The 26,179-nt window shown below is 40.7% G+C and overlaps 1 protein-coding gene across 1 annotated transcript in view; it reads right to left on the bottom strand.

Annotated features, from left to right (window-relative positions):
• Positions 1-19,559, bottom strand: part of LOC126236262 (uncharacterized) — a 34,134-nt gene extending 14,575 nt beyond the window's left edge. The window contains exons 1-2 of the mRNA XM_049945418.1: positions 19,436-19,559; positions 13,254-13,392 (exon numbers count right to left, since the gene is read on the bottom strand). Coding sequence (XP_049801375.1) covers positions 13,254-13,386 — 133 coding nt within the window. The 5' untranslated portion in view covers positions 13,387-13,392; positions 19,436-19,559. The remainder of the gene's footprint in view (positions 1-13,253; positions 13,393-19,435) is intronic.
• Positions 19,560-26,179: the final 6,620 nt, after the last annotated feature.

The raw sequence follows: 26,179 nt of genomic DNA, 5'->3' as shown, positions 1-26,179 counted from the left end.
TGCATTCAAATTACATTTGTATCAAAGGTAATTGCTTTAGTTCCATAAGAGCCCGGAAGTTACGTGGTCACTTAAGTTCTGTTACTTATAAAATGCAACTTATATTTTGAAAGGATTTAAAATGCACACGGGACTATCTCTGAACGACGTACGGTAGTATTTATGTCCAAAACAAACAACCAGAAAACAAAGACAAGTCGTCATATCCCAGTTTCTTTCTCACACATTCATTTATGTATCTTTCCTACCAGTGGTACCAAGACATCTGTGACTCTATCATTTAATACTTCATTTATGAACTGTTCCACAAGTACCGAAACGCAGTTTTGGTAGAACGAAACTCAACCAATAATACTACAGTGTGTGGGTTGACAGTCCTGCACTTGGCTGGAGAGAGAGCTGCAGCGGCTCATGGTAAAGGATATTACGAGTCTGTTCGTGGAAGTTACTGGTTTCAGAGTGGAATGAAATGACGATGATTACTGATGTATGCCCTAAGCTGCTACGCCCTTCGCGTCGAAAATATTTAGGTGTATCAATTTTAAATTCAAAGAAAATAAATCCTACTCATGTCCCGCACTAAATAAGAAGAGTCACAATAAAAAAATAATGAATGGAGTCACAATCCTTAAACGTGATGGGAAAAGGACCAATATGGTGTTATCAGCTTGTAATATAGGCGGGTAGCGTCATAAAGACGTAAACTTTCGTACCAGCGCCCAGTTAGCAATCTCCTTCAGTGACACTATATGTGTTTTTGCTTCCAATATACAATGAATATCAGAGTGTTTTCGTTCTCGTGAGGATCATACCTCACACTGATGTCTATGAGGGACATCAATTCCGAAAGGAGAGAAAGCTAATCGTTTAATAACAGTTCCGAAAGGAAAGAAAGCTAACCGTTTAATACCAGTTATACGGTGAACATCTCCACAAAGTCCGATAAATATCGGGTTATCGCTTCATTCTGTAACACTTTCCATTTCCGTCACTGTACTTTCAAGTCTGATAATGATACCGAAGTCGCTGGCGGAGTGGTGTAACTCGCTCGTACTCATGAAGTGCTTTCGAAGCATCCCGAAATTAGATGATGGAATCGTCGTGATAGTGCCTTACAGAAAAACAACGATCAGTTTCCATATACATCCTCGACCAAACATATCTAGTGTTACAGCTTCAATGACTTGACTTTACACTTTCTTTCTTTATTGATATCGATTTGGGTCTAGAGAGACCTGAATTACAAATTAGGCAGTATAGGTACCGTCAAATGTTCTGTATACCTGACAAGTATATGCCAACAACCAGTATTTCATCTTGAAAGACAGTTTGAAACAAAGTTACTTGAATATTAACCAAGAAATAAGAAACATTCTCACCTTAACTAAATGAAGTATATTCAATCTGAAGCGCACGTTTACCAAATTTAAAATTAGTTTCGCAACATTTTAACTTTTGTCGGCAGTCGTCATTAAACTGTCATCGATTTCGAATTAAAAATGAAGGGCATGATTGCTTCTCGCTGTGGCACGGAAATATGAGATACTGCAAAAGAAGAACTACGTAAAACTGATCGGTAAGGAATTAAGAAAAAGTGTGACACTTTGCAAGTATTAATCACTTATGAGCCTTCGCGGCGTCACGTCTACATTTACAGTTGCATCTACATCTACATCCATAGTCCGCAAACTACTGTGAATTGCATAGCTGAGCAAAATTCCCATTGTACCATTTATTAGGACCTCTTCCCAGTCCATTCACGTTTGGAGCGCCGCCAGAATGATTAATTAAACGCCTGCGTCCGTGCTTTAGCCAGTCTAAGTCTGCCTTCGCGAGTCTACGGGATCGATACGTAGGACGTTAAACTTAAAGTTGATTTTTAGAAACTTTCTAAGCAGATTCTAATGGGATAGTCTCCGTCTATTTCCATGAGTCTACGAGTTCAGTTTCAGCACCTCCGTGACGCCCTTCCTCGGGTCAAACAAACATGTGACAATTCGTGCTGCCCTTCTATGTATACGTTCAGTATGCACAGCCAGTCCTCTCTGGTACGGGTCCGACACAATTGAGAAATATGCTAAGACCTGTCACTGAGTGTTTTGTAAACAATCTTCAATGTAGACTGATTGGATTTTCATAGTATTCTACCAATGAACTAAAGTCTATCATCTGCTTTACCTACGACTGAGCCTTTGTGATCGTTCCAGTTCATGTCCTTGCAAATTGGTAAACCCAGGTAATTGTATGAGGTGGCCGATTCCATGTGTTACCGATTGATGTTATAGTCATACGATACTACGTTTTTTCGTTTTGTGAAGTCCACAGTTTTGCATTATGGCCGTTTAAGGCAAGTTGCCTATTTTTGTACCACTTTGAAATCGTATTAAGACATGATATTCTTGCAGATTCTAGTTCATAAATAACTACACAACCTGAAAAAAGTCTGAGATTGCTATTAATATGGTTTACAACGTCATTAATATGCAACGTGAACAACGAGGATCGCAACACACTTCTCAGACGCACGCTTGAAGTAATTTCTACATTTTTCAATGACGCTCCATCTAAGATAACGTTGTCCTCCCTATCAAGAAATTCTCAGTCCAGTCACAAACTTCGCTTGTTACCCTACAAGATCGCAATTTCTATGGTAAGTATATGTGGTAGTGAGCCAGATTCAGTTTGGAAGTCAAGAAATAATGCATCTACCTGATTGCTCTGACTGATATTTTTCAGGATGTCATGTGAAAGAAATGTGAATTGGGTTTCACATAATCGATGTTTTCTGAATCTATGCTGGTTGACATAGTGGATGTCTTTATGTTCGAGATACCTCATTATATTTGAGCTCAGAGTTCTAGTTTTATGGATCACGGGTATGACCTGCGATATCTTCCAGCTACTGGGCAAGCTTTCTTTTTGAGGTTTCTAAGGTATATTATGGTAAAAGAGGGGCTTATTCAGCTGAAAATTCGGCATGTAATCTGATAGAGATTCCTTCGCCAATTCGCCACTGCTCCCATTGAGACAGGCAGTAATGGCAGGTTACGAGATGAAGATTACAGTAGAAACAGCCGGTGACTGGAAACTATGCTTTCGTTAATAAAGGAGGAGAACTACGTGAGTGAAGATGAAGTGACAGTAATCTTTCAAGAAGAGCCTGAAATTACTTGACGAAAGCCACTGGACAGGAGCGACTGCCAGTCGAAGGCTGGTGTGTCACCTGCTAAGCTGCCAACTGACAGTCTGTCACTCACCTGGCGAGGATCGGCGTATCTCGCGCGCCGATATCGCGGCAGTGATTGACACAATCTTCAAAGCGAGGTTTCAACACAGAGTAAGATGTGAACGTGTGCAAATGCGCACAACAAAACGGTCAAAGGTGCTTCCTCGCCGCATTTTCCCACATCAAGCGTCACGCAAATGACGTTAAGATCCGGTATCCCGCGGACGCTCTGGACGGTTTCGCAGCAGAGGCGGCGAGGTCGCTCTCCAGTCAGAACTAAATTTGTTTCTGTGAAACGAGACATGCACCTCTTCATCCCAGGGATACTCTTTCCAACATATAAAGAAGCTGAAAAAACTCGAATATGTCAGTAAAGAGAGCATATTTCAGTCGACGTTAAGAAATATCCCGAGAAAAAATAATGATGGTATGAAACGTGAACGAGACTAACGATAAAAGATAACAGCTGAAATTAGTTTCTTGTGAAGAAAAGTTTTCAGATTCATGTAAATAAAACTCGAAGGCTCAAATATTTTCAGAAATAAATTCAAGTTAAACGGTTTTCCTTTGTTTCCGTCTGTAGGCAGGTCAAAATATTGTATATGAAGTATGTTGTTTGTTTGTTCCCAATTTGCCATACAACGTCATGACAAATATCATCGTAACAATAATCTGTGGATGAATAAAACTACTACTGCTGCTACTACTATTGCTACTAGTAAAAAACTGGTTAACTTAAGTGGTAGTTTACAAATTAATATATTCTTTAGTTTAGTGTGCTTGTGCTTCTCGATTACTTTGACATACGAAACTTTATTTCCTTTGAATAATACCGAATGGGAGCTATAAATATTATAGGTATGGTATATGGTACTTAGGACGAGTTCCCTACAAATTATTGGGAAGTGAAATAATCGCTACAGTTTCATTCAACAGTTCCTCATCGGAAAATTTCCATCAACGACAGTAAGTTTCCTCGATCGTACGTTTTTTTCTAATCAGATCTACATTTATGCAGGCCATTCCAGTGATATGGGAAAGAAGTTGGCTGCTTCTGCTTGTACTATCTAGCATATTTCATCTATAACAGTGTCCATCGAATCCAGGAACACAATTTTTCCCAACTTATTGTGTCTTTAAGAATAGAGGCCAATGAACATTTTAAATTACAGTCATTTAAGTGAAGTGCAACATTTTACGTGTATCATTCTAACTTGTTTGTTTAATAATGGTCCGTAATGTGTTCTGCTGCCAGAATGAACTTTCTCTGTGAATTATTTTTCGATGGAGAAGTTCTTTCAGACCATTGCTAGAGAACAATCCCTGGAAACTACAGTCAACTAAGTCAAATGCAACAGTTTATACGTATCACACTTTTGCGGTAGTTTGTTCCGGTTTGTTTATTTAGACGTATACAATAATAAACGCTGTTGCTAAACTGAGCTTTCATCGGTAACTGTTCTTCACTAGAGATTTCTTTTGAGAGCGTTCTCATGTGACATTCCTGTCAGTGAAGATCGATAAATCATGTTCGCGATAAGGAATCTGCCTTATGTCAGTGGATGTTTTCTCGAGCACAACACACGGTGTATATGACAACTGCGTACGCAGAGCATGTTTTTGGAAAATTTTCCATTTTCAGTTGCGACATCAGATGCGTTCACAGGATTACTTCGTGCCGCCCAACATACACAGATGTCCAAGTTTTTGTATTTAATGAAGATACCTTATAGTGTACCAAATATCACAAAACCAGGGAAGCTTATGATAGGTTATTGCCATCAAAACCTGATTTGATTTGTTTAACTGTGAGAAGTCAACCAGATTTTTCAATAAATTCACTAATTATCATAAGTCATGTGTACATCAAGCTATTCGCTTCTTAGTCATAAGGTGCAATGTCCACGTATTTTACCATCGACGCATAAATATTTTTACAATATTCCATGTGGTTTAGCGTGGAAGAGATATAATTTTCCAGGTGTGGAAAAGCTTTCAAGCTGTTATACCAACAGCCATGAATACTTTACCACGTGATTTTCATTTAGTTTTTAGAGGAATTATGAGAAAGCAGAAATAATGAGCGAAAATCAACATACAAACACAAACACACACACACACACACACACACACTGTCTTTCTCTCTCTCTCTCTCTCTCTCACACACACACACACTCATACACACACACACACACACACACACACACACACACACACACACACACACACAAGCACACACACACACACGCACACACATAGCCTAGAACGCCACTGAGGGATGCAGAACCTCGGATTCATGAGGACAGATTAAAGTACTTTTTTTAATATTTTAGCTCCTAGTACCGAACCATAAATTTACGGTACCCAAGGTGCTTTCAGAAAAGGAACATAATGTTCAGATTCCATTTTAAAGTTACACAAATAGCTGAATCATCATCATCATCATCGTGTAACTTCGACTCCGTGAACTTCAAATTTGAACAAATACATGATTAAGAAATAAATTCATAACTGATTATTTACTTGGCAACGATGCGAGATGATATAAGTCTTAATGACCGATTTAGATAGTGTATATACATCTTTAAAGTGCGGTTAATATGAAAATTTTAATGGTCAGCGGTGACATTCACGGTGAAGAATACGACGTGTTATGTTGTAACCAAGCAGTCGATATCTGAAGGTGGCCTCTAACAACCGAAATGAGTCGTTATCATTTAGATCTCCTCGTAAGACTGACTGAGAAAAATAAAGATTTATAATTCATTAACATAGCTGTCACTCGTAAAGACAAAAGTCTGTCCTTATTAAAAAAATCAATTTATTTACGTAATTTTGGTCTATGGCGTACGAAAAAGCATATGGCAACGACAGTCGACAAGTGATACACAAATCATTGAGGTCCTTAATTACCCGAACTTTTCTTCACTATAGTTCCTATCATTAACTCAGTATCAGTAAATAATGTAGGTAGAATTGTGAAAGAACGGCCCTTTCGTTTGAGTTTTGAAATAATTACCTTTGCACTCTTTAATATTTATCCTGAAAATGTTATGAAAATACTTACAAGAAATAAACGATACATTTATTAACAGGTATATTATTGTTACAGAGCGCTTCATTCCTAATCAAGTGCGGATTACGAGATGATGCATTACTCAACGATCTTACAACCCAAAGCACGTTGAGCTGGAAGTGAGGCAAACTGCTTCTCAGTTTGGAATACTCGAGAATGGATACGGAGGTATGACATTAGCCTTATGATTTTCATATGTTACTCTGTTTCGATCATCTAATCGGCGTAATCTTCCTGTCACTGACAAATTCTAAAGCTCTTAAGGAGTCAAACATATGTTTGTTTAGGATTATTGTGTTTAAAAACTGTAGTGACTACCGTATATTTTCACGTCGCCTTTTACATAAATACGCTAGTTTAACTAAAATGGCAAAAACGTTTTGTTTCGAAATGATTACAATAGGACGTATTTGAGCGGTTAGGTCACACTAGGCTCGGCTAATATTTCGTTGATAGCCAGGGGGAGTTTGAATAATAATTTTCCTGGTCGGTGGATCGAGGCTCGTCTTGATTAAGATAAAAGGGACGCATGAGCAATATAATGTATTTGCAGAGACGAAATGAAGGTCGAATTCGGGAGAATTCTAATCGCTGCCACCTGCAAAGCTACATCGCGGTGACTCCATGAAAAAGAGGCATGCATTAGTTGAAAGTATTTTGAACATTTATCACAGTAAACGAAAAATAAGCAGATGTATTCCTCTGTAATAAATCTACAAAAATATTATTTACGACGCAAAATTTAGTATGATTTACTTTTAAGATAGCTAACACTTGGTTCAAGAATCATAAAAGAAGGTTGTATACCTGGAAGAATCCTGGAGATACTAATAGGTATCAGATAGATTATATAATGGTAAGACAGAGATTTAGGAACCAGGTTTTAAATTGTAAGACATTTCCTGGGGCAGATGTGGACTCTGACCACAATCTATTGGTTATGACCTGTAGATTGAAACTGAAGAAACTGCAAAAAGGTGGGAATTTAAGGAGATGGGACCTGGATAAACTGAAAGAACCAGAGGTTGTAGAGAGTTTCAGGGAGAGCATAAGGGAACAATTGACAGGAATGGGGGAAAGAAATACAGTAGAAGAAGAATGGGTAGCTCTGAGGGATGAAGTAGTGAAGGCAGCAGAGGATCAAGTAGGTAAAAAGACGAGGGCTAATAGAAATCCTTGGGTAACAGAAGAAATATTGAATTTAATTGATGAAAGGAGAAAATATAAAAATGCAGTAAATGAAGCAGGCAAAAGGGAATACAAACGTCTCAAAAATGAGATCGACAGGAAGTGCAAAATGGCTAAGCAGGGATGGCTAGAGGACAAATGTAAGGATGTAGAGGCTTGTCTCACTAGGGGTAAGATAGATACTGCCTACAGGAAAATTAAAGAGACCTTTGGAGAGAAGAGAACCACTTGTATGAATATCAAGAGCTCAGATGGCAACTCAGTTCTAAGCAAAGAAGGGAAGGCAGAAAGGTGGAAGGAGTATATAGAGGGTTTATACAAGGGCGATGTACTTGAGGACAGTATTATGGAAATGGAAGAGGATGTAGATGAAGATGAAATGGGAGATAAGATACTGCGTGAAGAGTTTGACAGAGCACTGAAAGACCTGAGTCGAAACAAGGCCCCGGGAGTAGACAACATTCCATTAGAACTACTGATGGCCTTGGGAGAGCCAGTCATGACAAAACTCTACCATCTGGTGAGCAAGATGTATGAGACAGGCGAAATACCCACAGACTTCAAGAAGAATATAATAATTCCAATCCCAAAGAAAGCAGGTGTTGACAGATGTGAAAATTACCGAACTATCAGTTTAATAAGTCACAGCTGCAAAATACTAACGCGAATTCTTTACAGACGAATGGAAAAACTGGTAGAAGCGGACCTCGGGGAAGATCAGTTTGGATTCCGTAGAAATGTTGGAACACGTGAGGCAATACTGACCTTACGACTTATCTTAGAAGAAAGATTAAGAAAAGGCAAACCTACGTTTCTAGCATTTGTAGACTTAGAGAAAGCTTTTGACAATGTTAACTGGAATACTCTCTTTCAAATTCTGAAGGTGGCAGGGGTAAAATACAGGGAGCGAAAGGCTATTTACAATTTGTACAGAAACCAGATGGCAGTTATAAGAGTCGAGGCGCATGAAAGGGAAGCAGTGGTTGGGAAAGGAGTGAGACAGGGTTGTAGCCTCTCCCCGATGTTATTCAATCTGTATATTGAGCAAGCAGTAAAGGAAACAAAAGAAAAATTCGGAGTAGGTATTAAAATTCATGGAGAAGAAGTAAAAACTTTGAGGTTCGCCGATGACATTGTAATTCTGTCAGAGACAGCAAAGGACTTGCAAGAGCAGTTGAACGGAATGGACAGTGTCTTGAAAGGAGGATATAAGATGAACATCAACAAAAGCAAAACGAGGATAATGGAATGTAGTCAAATTAAATCGGGTGATGCTGAGGGGATTAGATTAGGAAATGAGACACTTAAAGTAGTAAAGGAGTTTTGCTATTTAGGGAGTAAAATAACTGATGATGGTCGAAGTAGAGAGGATATAAAATGTAGACTGGCAATGGCAAGGAAATCGTTTCTGAAGAAGAGAAATTTGTTAACATCGAGTATGGATTTAAGTGTCAGGAAGTCGTTTCTGAAACTATTTGTATGGAGTGTAGCCATGTATGGAAGTGAAACATGGACGATAACCAGTTTGGACAAGAAGAGAATAGAAGCTTTCGAAATGTGGTGCTACAGAAGAATGCTGAAGATAAGGTGGGTAGATCACGTAACTAATGAGGAGGTATTGAATAGGATTGGGGAGAAGAGAAGTTTGTGGCACAACTTGACTGGAAGAAGGGATCGGTTGGTAGGACATGTTTTGAGGCATGAAGGGATCACCAATTTAGTACTGGAGGGCAGCGTGGAGGGTAAAAATCGTAGAGGGAGACCAAGAGATGAATACACTAAGCAGATTCAGAAGGATGTAGGTTGCAGTAGGTACTGGGAGATGAAGAAGCTTGCACAGGATAGAGTAGCATGGAGAGCTGCATCAAACCAGTCTCAGGACTGAAGACCACAACAACAACAACTTTTAAGATGTCAAATAATTCGTTTATTTAGGATAGGAAGAAAATCAAAGTTATTTTTTACCATTCTGCAATGTTAAAAAAATATGTTTAAGGAAATCCATTCAGTTTCTTTCCTTAAGCGTCAGCATCAAGAGGACTTTTGTGGATATCATCAAAGTGGTGGAACAGATAAAAAAATTATCGAGAACAAATTCTTAGTTTTTAGATCACTATTCACTCATATTAGCTTTGGACTGTCTTGTCAATAGAAATTCTGAAGCTGGCTTAGTTTCCTCGAATTACCAGTAGGTTCGAGGCAATGTGAAATTCCTCATTCAATTTTTGTAAGGTCAAAGCCCCACTGTCCAACCTAGGCTGTTGGAATAACATTTACTGTCCCTTACTAGCTACGTTCGGCCGATGTCCATTTTCGAATGCAGATGTACGTCGATGAAGTGTGCGGTGTGTGTCGTCATATTTAAAAGGAATGCATGTTACGTGGGAACAGGAATTTGTTCGTACACACAAGACATATTTCACAGAACATAAATATGATGATAAACTTGCAAGTTACGTCCTCATTTATTTGCTGGAGGTATTCCAATCTCTGTCTCCTCTACAATTTTTACCCTCTAAAGCTCTCTCTTTCACTAACGAAGTTATTCACTGCCATCTTAACAGATGTCCTATGATCATGTCCTTTTTTCTCGTCTGTGTTTTTCGTAATTATAAGAGTATTCCTTTCCTCTCCGATTCTGCGGAGAACCTCCTCATTTCTTACCTTATTGGTCCACCTAATTTTCAACATTTTTTTGTAACACCACATCTAAAATGCTTCTATTCTCTTCTGTTCCGGTTTTCCCTCAGTCCATGTTTCACAACCATACAATGCTGTGCCCCAAACGTACATTCTCAGAACTTTCTTCCTCAATTATGTCCTATGTTTGATACTATTAGACTCCTCTTTGCCAGGAATGCACGTTATGACAGTAAATTTGTTATGATTGGACTTCTACAGGTTATTGAACAATTTCCGCACCAAATGCACCCGCTCACCCGAGTCGATGTTTTCAACTTGTCCACAACGATTTGAGTAAATTGCGTTTTACGACGAAAAAATCGGGCATGTCGTTTTCGAGAAAAAGATTTGGTGTTGTGTGTTCTGAATACTATGTAGATAAACTAAAGGATCAGTTTAACGTATTACAGATAAAATAAGATTTCCAGTATCTACAACAAAATGAATGACGTCCGACTCTGAGAAGATAGTTTTATGAACTTGGAAGCAAAAGCTTGTGTGGAGACTGTTCATGCGGAACATGTGGTTGGCATTCAACAAACTATTGGTTATTTTAGCTATAATCAGAGAGAGATGTCCTTATATAGCTACAGAGAGCGTAGTTCATGCGCTGGCTCCAGCACTTACTCTAGCAGAAGATCAAGCTCATGAAGATACATTACTCAATACACAATGTGTCTCAGTTCCGGAAGGACTGCTTATGTGAAATTCCAAAGTGCAATGCTATCTCGTGGCGAGTAGCGGCGTTACCATCCTTGAAGTTTCAAAAACAGCCGTGTAGAAAGTTAAAGCCTGTGGCAGCAGACAGCCTGGCCGTGAATATAACAGTGCGTGTCTGACAATCGTCGGAAAATGGTAGTGGCACAACGAGAAAACATAAAGTTTTTTGAGTACTACAGAGTTTGTGGGCAATAATTCGTCGAATTCGACCCGAATACCGAGAGGCAGGTTTCTGGTTGCTCCTCCATGGCGACACCCCAGTCCACAAAGACTCTGTTCGAGTTTTTGGACAACAAATGGATCACAGTCCTGGATCATCCACGGTATTCGCCGGATTTGGTCCCAGTCAACTTCCGGTTGTCCCCAAATAGAAGTTGGCAATGGACACCGTTATGATGCAATTAAGAACATCTCATTCTAAGAACATCCAAGAAAATTGTACTGCCGCACTAAATGCAATTCCAAAGAAAGGACTGTTTCAAAACACTTTTGAAACGATTTCAGCTATGTTGTGCGTTGTGATTCAGGGGGAGACTATTTTGAATAAATGCATTGATTCTGTGAATATAATCCATGACTTTTATTTTTCATAACACAGTTCAAACGGAACTGGAACACACTGTATATTACTTCCGTAGTCAGCTCTCTGGTTCGGAGTAAGTCGGCCGTAAGTATGTGGAGAACATTACCAATGAAATAAAAAGCACACCGCACAAATAGTGATCTCCAGAAAATATCACGCTAATACCGTGTAGCAAAGACTCTAGCGTTAAAAGTGGCCTCCATCTAACGAGGAAGACAGTCGACGAGTTTCTTCACCTGAAGCCACTCGTTGCCGATTAGATCCCAATTGTGGGAATGTTGATTGCAAAGTTTCACTCGCTGTTCCAAGAAGCTACAGGTATTTTCTTTGGATCTGAGATTGGATGATTTAGAGTGAGTGTCGAGTTGTGGTAGGGTGCCCGAGTGTTCGTAACACCACAACCGTTTGTGTGAACACGGCTGTTGTCAGCTTGCAGAACGGGAGTCTCCACAGCGTACGTATCATGAAGATGTACAAAAAAGGGTGACAATTGGACAGCGAAAATGTTCAAGTCTTGGTTCAGCTTCACGTAACTGGAATGAGTGGGCCCACGTCCTGGTCCTAAAGCACCAACAAAACATCACAAAACAATCTCTGGCCAGGGATGCACCCTCTGCAGACTGTGAGTGAAATTCCCCGTTGTGCAGTCTGTGCACTCGGTCCTCGCTTCATTTAAAAATAGGCAAAGTCTCGATTCGCTGAACCACATTACGCGTCTCCAGTCAACAATGTTCCGGTTTCTCCGTTGTTTGGTGGTTGAAGGTGTTTACGGTTATGTGCCGCTATCCACAATGACCTTTAACGAGATACCCGACTCCAAATGGTTGAGATGGAGCTGCATTCACTGGCAGCAATTCATCTCGGATTTGAAACCGTCTGTGATTGCGAAGGCTTAACACTCGTCTCCCATCCCTGACGGTTAGGGCCTTTTTGTGACCTCTGTTCTTACGCTGTGTTACATAGCTGCGAGTGTCCGCCCCCGGTAGCTGAGTGGTCAGCGCGACAGAATGTCAATCCTAAGGGCCCGGGTTCGATTCCCGGCTGGGTGGGAGATTTTCTCCGTTCAGGGACTGGGTGTTGTGTTGTCGTAATCATCATCATTTCATCCCAATCGACGCGCAAGTCGCCGAAGTGGCGTCAAATCGAAAGACTTGCACCCGGCGAAAGGTCTACCCGACGGGAGGCCCTAGTCACACGACATCATCATCATGGATGCGAGTGGTACGTCATTGTTTCTAAACACGTCGAACGGTCCGAATACATATACCGGAAGTCCCCACAATTTTGTGAACGCTCCGAGTACAGTCTCCACAATTTCATTCACAATGTGATCATGAGGTCGTCCAGACACGATAGCTCCTAATTTCATACATCCTTCTTCAGATCGACAGCTGAACTCAGATGTTCCTACAATTTTGTTTGAGCATGAATGGATCCTTAACATGTATTTGAAGGTTTGGTGTTATTTGTTATCGATTTTGGTGCTACATTGCACCTTCTTCAGGCGCACAAGACCACATGGTATTTCTTAGTGGGGCCTGACTATGGTGCATTGCACTAGTGAGGTCGATGGTAAATAAAGCAAGAATTGTAAACTAAGATGAAGGATTCAGTCGCACTCTAGATCCTAGATTCAAGTTATAGCTTGGCAGATGTCCGTAAACACTCACGTATTGCTCGTTAGCATCTCTACGCATTACGGAAGAATGAGACAGCGCCAGTGGTGAGCTCACTCGCAAAGAGGCAGCAGCCCGCGTTTCTCCATGCTCACTGCTCACCTTCCTCGGGCAGCGAGTCGTACACCTCTTGCGCGCTGGCCGTCGTCGACGTACTGGCCGTCACTGTCTGCGGAGGCGCAGCGCCGGCAGCAGCCAACAGCATCACCAGCACCAGCACGTAACCGTACATCATGCGATCCTGCAAAAAACAGCTGATTTTCCAGAACGCCGCTCCAAGATACTCTAGTACTGATTTATATTTCCAAATGCAAATTCTGCATCTATCTCCACCAGTCCCAAGTTTCATCATTCCCTACTCCGTCTTCAATTCAGTTCCCGTTTTGATCTACCTCACCTGTATATATTACACACCTCCTCAAACGTCATGTGGTCTCCGGACACCCTACAGCATCTGCTATTATTGAGAACTTTGGCTTGCAGGGATGCCTTCTTCACCTCTCCATGCAATGTCCTTTTCCAAGGTAATTTCGACCTCCTTCCCTTCCAAGACCATGAATTTTTTTCCCAAAATATACCCATCCTATCTAGTACAAACTTCCCTATCTTTTCCATTCCAAATTTTGGTGCTAAAACAGTCTTCCCTACACAATTCCTTGCTCCTGTCTCCTGTATCCTGTCTCTTGCCCCTTACCAGTACTCATACTGTATCCTTTCCAGCCCCTTGTGAAATATTACCAGCAGCCCCCAACACCATCATTCTTAATGTTTCAAGGGACACACGTCACCACCTCATCAAGCATAAAAAACATTGTTATTCTTTTCAGTTCATGTCATTCAAAGGCTGAAAAGCGAGAACATGGCAGCTACTAGGCCTCCCTCCCACTCCTATATTCTAGGGAATATGAACAACAAAGCAAACTCAACACAGCTGACATTCAGGATGTTTCACATTTATTATTACAATCTTCTATGACTTGCGAAGAGGAATCACTAGATAAAGTTCTGATAAGGAAAACATATTCGGAAATGTACCGTATCGATGTAAAATAAATTTGAAGGTCGGATCATTTTAAAATCTCCCGCTTCACGGTAGGCATACAGCGGACACAATGAACTATGACCTGTGTGTGTATAGGAGCGTGCGGAGTATCGGTGGAGCACCACAGTCAACCCTCGTAGCGACCAACGTATCAGTTTCTGGCAGCCGTTGTTGCAGTAGGACGAGTAGTGTACGAGTATGTGACGTCATAATTACAACAGAGACTGACGACGGAGCACTCTTTTCAGTTTCAGTGTGAGATTTCAAATGTTACGATATGCAGACTTATTTTATTATATCCAATCTGTACATTTCCGGAAACAGATTCCTTGCCAAAACTTCATCTACTGGATCCCTCTTAAAACCCTTAGAAGCCTGTAGTAGGAGCTGTAAATCACCCTGCATAGGATAAAAAAAGTGTTTGTTTGCGCGGACGACTCTCTGTGGGGTTATACAGAGGAACTGAGAGCAAATACTCATTAGGCTGCTCTTATTGCAGTTTACCTGCAACGCATGGCGAATGAACAGCCATCCACTTTTGTGGGACACAGTAATACCACGGTTGTCTTGGGCTATACTGTTTTAGCGAAAAATGTAGACTAGATTCAACCAGGAACCCCTTCCATCCTCGATTCCTCAAAGAATCGCACTCTCATGAAAAGAAAATAGCTTCAAAAATCTGATTTTTTTTACAGAGGAGCTAACGTCTTAAGTATTGACATTAATTATGTAGCCTTTACGGCTGAAGATTAAAAATCCTAGCAGCGCGGTATAAGTAGTGTGTAAGCTTAGGGACCGATGACCTGGTCCCATAAGATCATACCATAAACTTACAATTTTTTTTTTTGCAAAATCCTAATTTCGTTGGTTCTACTAGTTTCGGATGACTCCTGACGTTCACGTTTTACTGCATAAACAGCAAAAATGTAGTAAACAATCAACTTTTTTGTTTAACTTATTATTTTATTAGAAATGTCAGCGAGAAAAAGTTTGAAGTTATGTGTCAAGTTTGTTGGAAGTCGCTAAGTGCTGTCATTCGCAAACACTGGATGAAAAGACAAATGCAGCTTCTAACTTTAATACTCATAACTTCAATTATGTTTTATCCTAAAGATAAGAATATCTTCGCCTTTTGGAACTTAAATTTATTCTTGAGTAGCAGACATGTTTCGCCTATTCATGTTAAGCATCTTCAGCGGTCTAATACATACAAAATTATTTAATTATACATATTTTGATATGAGACTTGTGGTGATCCTTTGGCATGACAGTTTGTTTAGATCTAGCTATTTCGTTTTTCAATTACACTATACCATGTGCATTTAGCATAAACAGAACAAAAAATGGCTGAATGAACAGCTCACAAAAAGACAAAGCTTGTGGAATGTATTGACTGATTTTGGTTTCCCAATTAAATTGATAAATCTCTGCAAAGATTGCATGGATGAAAATACAAGCAGGGTTTTACTAAATGGATTAAAGTCTGAACATTTTAAAAATAAAACTGGGTTAAGACAAGGTGATACTTGGTCCCCCTTTCTCTTCAATATAGCTTTAGAAAGAGTTGTGAGAATACTGAAACTGGTACCTGCTGGGATCCTCCAAGAAAGCAAAATTAACGTGTTAGCATACGCAGATGACATAGCGCTCATTGAAAACAGTGAAATAGAGATTAGGCAATTATTTGTGGAGCTTGCAACAGAAGCATCAAGACTTGGCCTGAAAGTAGATGACGAGAAAACGAAATACATGATAGGTCAAAGATGTATAGATCAACGGGATAACCAATCACATCTAATACTAGCTGAACACAAATTAGAGCGTGTTGAACAGTTCAAATTTCTGGGATCAGTGATAGGTGAACAAAATCAGAAACAGGTAGAAATAAAAGCGAAACTGTAAAATGCTAATCGAGCCTATTATTCAATACAAAATCTCTTAGGGCCCCAACTGCTGACTAGGAAAACTAAAATAAAGTTATATAATACAATCATCAGATCAGTTCTAATCTTTCGGGCAGAAACATGGAGCCTGACGAAAACAGAACACCTCCATTAACAAGTGTTTGAGAATAAAGCTTATAGAAAAATCTTTGGTCCATATTATGACAATGAATCACAATGGTAGAAGAGAAGAGAAGACACAACATAAAAGTCCACGAGCTATCACAACAACCAACGATAGTAAACATAATAAATGCTAGAAGACTGCAATGGGCTGGACATCTGAAGAGAATGAAAGAAGACCAACTTATGTTAAGAATATTCAGGGAGAAGCCATGTGGCAAAAGACCAAGGGCGAGACCCAGGAGTACTTGGCGCAATGAAACTGATTGCATATGCGAAATATTGGAAATAAATAAATGGCGAGAGGCAGCACAAGACAGAAGCATCCGGAGGAATCATGTAAGATAGGCACGGGAACTTCCAGTCCCTTAGAAGCTACTACTGATAAAAAACGCAAATATATAGTTGTAAATAGAAATAGCTAGGTCTAAACAAACTGCCAAAGAATCACTACAAATCTCACATCCAAATACGTATAATTAAATAATTATATAAATTATAAACTAATTATTTAAATATGTATTACAGACTTCAGAAAATGCCTAACAAGAATAACCGAACATATGTGGTATTCAAGAATAAACTGCAGTTGCAAAACACGGCAGTTTTCTTGAAGTTTCTATTAGGAACTGAGGAAAATTGTTGTAGATATCAACAATATTTAAAGCTAGTGTTAAACTGTCGATTAAGGTTATACCCCTTATAGAGTAAATTATGAGAGCATTTCAGTTTTTAAAATTCGGTCAGTGATTATACGAACTACTGAAAATCAAACTTTTATTGTCGCTGGAAGCCGCTACACAGACGACCTACGGCTGTGATGGGTGACCATTTCATCCATTTGGTGATGTAGATACCCCTTTCCTTACCATTGTTTTATGGTGATTTCTCAATTATCACGTACATGCCAGAAGTGGTTATCCTCTCAAAAATCGCAAGCCCTTTGCGTATCTCCCAACTCAATGCGATATTGAGATTTGGATGAAAAGAATCGACAGTCTTGAATCGGCCAACCCTATCCAGATGGATACGAAATGAAAGACGCAGAAGGTAGAAAGTGCTATAGTCTTGGCTGGAGTTAGTCGCATTAAGATGTTGTCTTCTCTTATTTCAGACCAGGACAAGGCGTTCCCATTCAATACTTTCAATGATTTCCAATTTACTGCTATTAAATCAGAGGCAGTACAAAAACGACTTTAACAAAAAGGAGAACTTATAAGTTCACCTTTTCTTCTTCGCAGAGCAAACGGAGAGAGTCGTTGACGTCTACAACTACAGGAACGTCCAGGCGGGTGGTGTGTTGAACTGCTGACACGTCCAGCTCAGTTTAGGTTTTCTGCAGTTTATTGGATCGCTTCTGGCAAAAACCGGCATATTTCTTCCGAAGAGGCAACAGCTGATTCTTTCTCCCACGTTTGGTCGTTTTGACACCAGAAGAAAATACTGTATAATTAGTAAACTGTCACTGTTTCTGTGGAGAGATTTCGAGATTTTCGTACAGATCGAAGACGTATGAAAGCCGTGAGGCTGGTCGCGTTTCGTGCCTGATTGCCTCACTCGGTAAGAGCATTGCCCGCTGGAGTCCCAATCCGCCACACAAGTTTAGTTTCTCAGGAAAGTTCACAACAGCATACCATCCACCGCAGAATGACAGAACATCAACATACTCGATAAATATCCTAAACTGAAAATAAAGCTGCATTTTTTAGGGGGGATCCACTGGATGAAGTTTTGGTAAGGAACCCATTTCCGGAAATGTACAGAGAGTATATAATTAAACAAGTTTGCAAATCCGATCACTTCCAAATCTCACGCTGCACTGTGCACACTGAAACGGAAAAGAGAGCGCCGTCGCCAGACTCTTTTGTAATTATGACGTCACATACTCGTACACTGTTCGTCCTACTACAACAACAGCTGCGAGAAACTGCTATGTTAAAAAAGTAGTTAACTAGGGTTGACTGTGGTGCTCCAGCGACGAGCCACATTATCGACTTTGAAGATGACTTTCATAGTTGCATAGTAGAGAATCTGAATGCGAGTACTTGCAACATTGTCCAGGCCATGGGACCGAGCGAGGTGGCGCAGTGGTGGCACACTGGACTCGCATTCGGGAGGACGACGGTTCATTCCCGCGTCCGGCCATCCTGTTTTAGGTTTTCCGTGATTTCCCTAAATCGCTCCGGGCAAATGCTGGGATGGTTCCTTTGAAAGGGCACGGCCGACTTCCTTCCCCATCCTTCCCTAATCCGATGAGACCAATGACCTCGCTGTTTGGTCTCTTCCCCCAAACAATTCAACCCAAGCCATGGGCTACTGTAGAGCATACAGTTCAGAGTTCATTGTATCCGCTGTGTGCGTACCGTGAAGCGGGAGATTATAAAGTGATCCGACCTTCAAACTTACATCGATACGGTACATTTCCGGACATGATTTCCCTGTCAGAACTTTATACTGAATTCCTTTCACAACCCATAGAAGAATGTATTAATAATTGTGAAACACACTGTATAGCAACTCTTATTGAGTTTGCTTCTCGTATTGTATAAAGGGCAACCAAATTCCTTGTAATACAGATATTTATCCTCTCTCCCATCTTCTTCTCAATTAACAATTGGTATTCTGGATTAATAGTTTGGTCGCCAGGCCGTTTCACACTTAATTTAGCATAACGCCATTCTCAGCTCCATTTATGTCCATAACATGCAATTTACAAGAATTTATAATAAGAACGCACGAAGAATAGCATTTTCGTGGTGTGCAGCTAGGTTTCGTGTTCGTCATATACTTTCAAGTCTTAACAACCAACATGATAAGGTGAATTCCAAATTTGATTTACGGGAAGCGATGGATAGTTTCCACAATTGTAGAGCCCGTAGTAGCATTTTCTGGTAGTAGCTTCGCGCTGTCATGTCAAACAATCGTACGAACTTCATTACGTGGTTTCATGAGCCGCAGATGGCGGACAAAATGCCTACTCTACGAAAAAATCCCGCTACGTATTGAGGGACCGCTTATAAAATTTCAACAGAACTTTCGTATCGTTCCGAGAAATTCTACATACTGCTACCTTTTGGAAGAGTAATTACAAACAAGTTCTGGAAGAGTAAGTTTCAAACATGGCAGCTGTCAATAGTAGCAGGTGGAAATTCGTGTAACAGTTTCACAGCACTTACCTGTTTCAGGAAAACTGATTTAAGAATCCTGATGCAACGCTGTTGAAGGTCGCCTCTCTCGAGGTGGCAGCAATGCAAGTTCCGTGTCTGCTCTCGGTTACTTTAGTCACAGCACTAATATCTGTCCGCTATTTATACCATTGTCTAACTCTAATCAGCGAGTTAACCACTATTAAACTGCTTCGCTAACCTTCAGCTGTGGTGGGGATAACCAGTGGCAGCAGATATGCGATTGCGCGGTAGCTCTTTGACGTGTTTCCAATGAAACTACTGACAGATCTTCGTCGGGTTCATCGTCCAAACTGAGGACGTTTAGCTGCAACACTTTCTCCGTGTAAAGAGCGCAGTTTGTTATCCGAGTAGAAGATAGCGCTTATGAAATTGCTGTTTCGCACCTTGAATCAGAATGTGTGTAATTGTTTCGAGACGGGGCGGTGCCCTGCAACAGTAAAGAAGAGGCAGGCCATGCATTTCTCAGTGGCGCCGATAAACTCAAAAACAGGGTTAGTGTTGTGTATTGATTCACAGAATAAGTTTCCAGAGGGAAAGAGAGAGGGAGAGAGCATGTTAGCAGCTGAACATATTGTTCTCACTTGTTCTATTTTCAGATCTTACAGGTCTTTCTTTCTTCTCATACGTGAATGATTTTTTTTACAGAATTCTTTACTGTTCGTTTGAATTTTATTTAATTAGTCTCGCATATTTCTCCCACCCAAGTGTGTATTCCTGTCCCTCTCTGAAAAATGATCAACATTATTTTCTGTCATCGAATTATTTGATCCTCAGCCGACTGGCCGCGTTTCAGAGAACTGATTTCTTGCCTCACTTTAGTTGTTATATGTTGTCGTTTGCTGATCGAAAGATTACATTGCAGTCTGTGCTTTCTATTCAGAATCTCCGTAAGTACTACCTTCCATCGAATATTTCCCTAAAGGTTATTAGAATTCGAATTCTACATCAGAACAGTGATGACATTCTCTTTACTTGAGTTTCTAACTATATATCTTTCTGTGACGCTGACCTAGAACTGCAGTCGTCCTGCGTGTACTCTAGGCAATGTTTTGGCAGGAGACGTGTAAGAAATTACATTCCTAGATAGCTTCACACACTCAAAGCTAGAATGTGTGTGTGTGTGTGTGTGTAAGTGAAAGCGCTTGAGGAAGGAGACAAAATTCTGATTGATCCTAGAAATTTATTAAGAGATTTGTCAGTCCAATACATTTGGGGAAGATGCCACAACATGAAACAACTGTTTCAGAGGCTTGAACGAGACAGACTTAGCATATAAATGTAGAAATCTCCTTTATATTATAGCTTTTCAAGAGCGACTGTTAGAAAGCAGATAACGATTGACTGACATCATTATAAGCTGTAGCTTCTAGAGCGTTTGTACAAAGAACCTGATGTCTTCCGTGAAGACTTAGACTTAGGTATTACAATTGTTACTCAAAACATTGTGTAACATCTGGCTGAAGATACTTTCGTACTCGATCAAAAAGATTGTCTGTGGAGATGGGTGCCTTCCTGTCCAAGCAAGGATGATTACCTCTGCGCCGCGCGGGCTTAGCCGAGCGGTCTCACTCGCTGCAGTCGTGGGCTGTGCGGATAGTCCTCCCTCGGGCATGGGTGTGTGTGTTTGTCCTTAGGATAATTTAGGTTAAGTAGTGTGTAAGCTTAGGGACTGATGACCTTAGTACTTAAGTCCCATAAGATTTCACACACATTTGAACATTTTTTACCTCTGCGCAGTCTAAGTCATCAGGCACATTCAAAGACGACTGGATATAGTACCTAATCATATTTTACATGTTAACACCTATCTGCTCTGACGGCGTGGCAAATTTCGATAAACATTTTTTTAGGCCAATCACTCTTGGAAATGGATAGCAATCCGTGTTCACATAGGACGTGTTTTCAGCGCTGATCTTTGTTTTTCAGGCAGTGGTTTTAAATAAACATCAAAGAAGCTGCAAGGGAATAATCCTTGCTGACGACCAATGAAGGGTGATATTAGGACCGCTGTGAAGACCAAAAGCTGTTCTGCGTAATGTAGTGATATCACGCAGGCCGTCTCAGGACTACTGACCGATAATGCGAAGTGTCTGACGATCCACAGCTCTTCCTGAAGCGTTCTCTGCTTTCCAGCTGTGCCCAGTTCTCTTTACACAATACCATACTATTTACAATATATCTCTTGGACAGGCCGGTCGAAGTGGCCGTGCGGTTAAAGGCGCTGCAGTCTGGAACCGCAAGACCGCTACGGTCGCAGGTTCGAATCCTGCCTCGGGCATGGATGTTTGTGATGTCCTTAGGTTAGTTCGGTTTAACTAGTTCTAAGTTCTAGGGGACTAATGACCTCAGCAGTTGAGTCCCATAGTGCTCAGAGCCATTTGAACCATCTCTTGGATACATTTTCTCTTAAACGGCTGCTCGGAGTATTTCCACTTAAGACACTCAAATAGAAAGTCTTTATGATTTACACCATCCGATTATTCTATGCTCTAATTTTCAGCAAACATATTTCTGCTTATAAGATCTTGTCATAGGTAACGTATTAAAATAGCATGTGGTATGATAGGGGCGAGACGAAGGGGCATTACAGAGGAAGGACTTGTCGATGCTAGAGTAGATACGGACAGTATAACATTTCTGAAAAAGGTATCTGCTCAGAAACATTATGCAGATTACTGTATTGTGTGATAGCTTTTAAAATAATGATGCTTCAAGAAAAGAGATTTAAAAAACAACCATTAAATGTAGGACACTTATGGGTAATGTCGATAGGTGTGAATAATTCAGTTTAGGAACAGATAGTCGAACTACTGACATAAATCAATAATTCTACAACCTGGGCTATAAATGCCGTCAGGGTAGCTGTAAAAAACTCAGGATTGATGAAACTTCGACAAAGTGCTAACTTTGCCATATAATAGAGTAACCAACCTTTGACAGTAAATCCATACAATTCAAAGCTGTCTTAATGGAGCACGTGACAGCAGAACTTAACGATTCCGAGCACATCCATGGTGTCGATCTGCTGAGGACGAAACGTTAAACTATTTGGGCTGACAGCTGGTGACGGAAAGCTTAACCCTAACACACTATTTCTCTCGAGTATTATGTGGATGAATAATGGACGTTAACCACAGGCGTCTTCGAGGGAAACAAGAGCGACACTTGCCTCCTCCTGGAATCTATGGTAGACTTTTATTAATTTCAAGATTCTCGCATATTTCTAGAAAGGATTATTTCTGATTGTGCTCAAATGCACGCAAAGGGTAATAAAGTGGGTTTAGTAAATATTACATTGTATGGTTACCAAGTGACTCACGGGAAATTATACCGTTTCCTTGTCGTGGCAGCAGATTTGTCATTGGTTTTCAATCTTTCTTAACAAGCTACGGAATTGGTCAGTTCAGACACCTTGCACACTATAAAAATGTCGCTATTACTCGTACACCTGCCCGACACCCGTCCCAGATTCCCACAAGAACAGGACCTTGGCTTGCAAACGTGTTGAACTCAACAATAAGTTTGAATTTGACCCGTGAAGGCTTGCTAAGACTTCATTCAATTTCAGACTGTAGAGCGATTGTAGTAGTAGGAATTGTCGAACGATAGTCCAGGTATTATGATGTGGGGAGGCATAATGTTGCGTGGGGGCACTGACCTCCAAATCTTTGAACACGGTACAGTCACCGGTCAACGTTGTTGCGATTCTGTACTCCTTCCCCATGTGTGTGTTTTAAGGGTGCAGTCGGCCCTGGTTTCATTTTTATTGATGACAATATGTGACAACATCGAATTGCACAAGTGGAGGATCTCTTGAAACGAGGGAATGTTCAGCGAATGGACCGACCTGCCCCGTTCCCACATGCAATCGACCACTTAGGGGATGCGTGGGGAGATATGTAGTAGCATGTCCACATGCACCAACGACCATCCAGCATTTGTGAACCGCGCTGGTGGAGAAGTGGAGCGCCCAATCACAAGAACTCCTGACCAGCCTTTAGGTCAGCGCAGGGGCACATTGCAGAGCATGTACTGGCGTCTGTGGTGATCACACAGCCTATACCTCCCTTAGTAATGTCCAGTGAACCATCATGAATCGCGATGACTTCAGTGTAATTGTCGTCTTTGAATGAAATCGTCATTTCTGTTTCATCTATGGTCCATTTTCATTGAGCTATGTTATTTGTCAGTGACAAATCACGCGAAAGTTACTTTCGTCGTTAAGTTTTGCCCACCAGTATATGTAGCGGGGTTCTTGCTTTTACCGTTACATACACGCAAACCGTAGCTTTACATCCTCCGAAAAGTTACATTATGGTGTTCATTTATACATGGTACACGCTTCTTTTTCTCGCTTCGCTGGCTAGTGACCAGAATCGCTGTATCTAGATGCTTCTGAGAACATGTGAAGGAACCACTGTGTTAGTCAAAACCAGACAAGATGGTGAATATTTGTATCGTAAACGTGTGCGGCAGAATCACCAGCAAGGCCTCAAGCAATTTCTGAAGAAGTAGTGGACCTATTCCTTTCCTTAAATTGCACTACGTACCACTTTATGAGTATTTAGTCAAAGATGGGCAGGAAATCATACAACCCACTTGTCTTGAATTGCGTAAACTCTGTTCACTGTATTTACGCGTTTTAAACTTCTTTGCTTTAGGGCGCATGACAGCTTAGGACACAAGCACCCAAGCTGATTTATGTGAATTATGGAATAAAGAACTAGCTAGCCAAGATGAGTGTGATAAACCTACTAGACACGACTCCCAGTCTGGCGGCTGTACCACCCTGTTGAAGGTTGACCTAGCGTGTGGATTTGATGTGGTGTGGCTTGCCTCCCAGTACAATAAGTTAGTGCCTGCGCGTCGAGCTATTCTGGGTGGTTCTTGAGAAAAGAGAGGAACTTAATTTATGTGTCAGTTGTCACAAAACTTGAAAGGCTAATGATAAGGATGGGAAATACCCAGTGTCAGCTGTGGAATATGCTTCTCACACTATCTGTCGAAGCTGTGTTATGTGATACAATATTTATTTTTAGGTAGCCCAACGATACCGCCAAATATTTTCCCATCTCCGTGGGCCATGAATGTCAGCATAGGACTCTAACAAGGAACCCCTTGAGTGCAATGCCGCAAAAAGCCAATAATGTTTGCGGCATTCGATGCCCCACATATTGTCTAAAATACAACCACAATATTGACTGCCGGTGGCAACAGGGTGCCAGACTGGAGATGAGCACAGCATGAGGCTACGTACAGTAGTCAACGAGTAACTCACAACAGCGCTACATTGCTAATGGTGTTGATACTAAGCAGAGCAGTCGTAACGACAAAGCAGACTTTGCATTATAGCTACAGCAACAGTTGGCGATGTTGACATTTCGTCAGAAAGGAACCCTAGGAATTTCGCAACGTGAGAAAAAAGTGACAACTGAAATATAAGCGATTCTGCAAGATGAGCCAGCGGAATGTGAGGTGTCGTATATGCTCGAATGTGCGGACAATGTTCATGAGGAGTACAACGATGACGATACTTGTTTAACTAGTGAAAGTGATGTTGAAACAGTTGTCGGGCCATGTAGTTCATCACCTTTGTTGGACAGGGAGCCACAAATATCATCTCCAGTGAAGCGTAGTTTAGGACGATCGTTGTCCAAGAAGCGGGTACTAAACGTAATCCATATCATAGTAAAAAATCAGTTATGAAATCATTTCGAAAAAGTCTGCAGCAATATGGCCGTGTAGTGAGCAAGAAAAACTACGGATATTCAAGACAGGAGAAGTGCGTTTGTTACAAAAACTGGCGTTTGCGCGTTTCAAGGAGGCTCCATACAATTTACAGGATATGCTTCATAGTGATCTACTACATTATGCACAGCAAATTGCGCGCGACGTACATTAAAGTGATTTAAAGGGAAGCAGTGAATGGTTGCGTAACTTCAGACAGTGCTACAAAATTGGAAGACGTAAGATAATGAAATTTAAAACAAAGCAAACTGCAGAATATGTCCGAAAGTTTGTATATGAGATGAACAAACTTATCCTATCGTTCCATAAGGGATTTTTTATTCGACTCCAACCAATCAGGATGTGAAGATGAAGTGCGTGTAAAAGGAAACCTGGAAATTAAAGATAGCAAGAGAGTTATATCGCGATCAACTAACATCAGTGCCTTAACTCTATGTCGACTGTTAATCTGAATTGTAAATTGGCTGGGAAGTTATTTATTGTGTTGCGAGGAGTTGGAGGTGTTCTGCCCCCTATGATTCTTTCTTGTGAGCGTGATATTGCGAGGGCAGTAAGCAATACTTACGTAACAGCAAGCAGCAGTGGAAAAATGAGAATGAGAGAATTATAACTATGGTATGAGCACTGCTTTTGTCCAATAGCTGGTCAAAATAACTTGCTTTTGCTTAATTTTGGTCTGCATATAAAAATCATATTCCTTTAGAGCAGACTACCCCTCCTGAAAAGTGTGTGACGTAATTCATCCCACCTGGAACCATTGGGCAAATTCAGCCTCTGGATGTTTGTTTTTTCCCGTGCCTATAAAACATGCTATCGCACTGTCTGCAGCTACGCTTTAAGGGGAGCCGGAGGTGCCTATGCTGCCCATGTTAAAATCACTAAGTTTGAGGAACATTTATGAATAAACTACCAAATAGAAAAATTTGAATTTTTTTTACATATAGAGTGGTTTAGTATTGCAGTTATGACAGAGGGATTTTGGAG

The sequence above is a fragment of the Schistocerca nitens genome, chromosome 1 (assembly GCF_023898315.1).
Source record: "Schistocerca nitens isolate TAMUIC-IGC-003100 chromosome 1, iqSchNite1.1, whole genome shotgun sequence".
NCBI lineage: Eukaryota > Metazoa > Arthropoda > Insecta > Orthoptera > Acrididae > Schistocerca > Schistocerca nitens.
The sequence above is the reverse complement of the archived record's forward strand: the minus strand, read 5'-3'. Positions and strand labels throughout refer to the sequence as shown.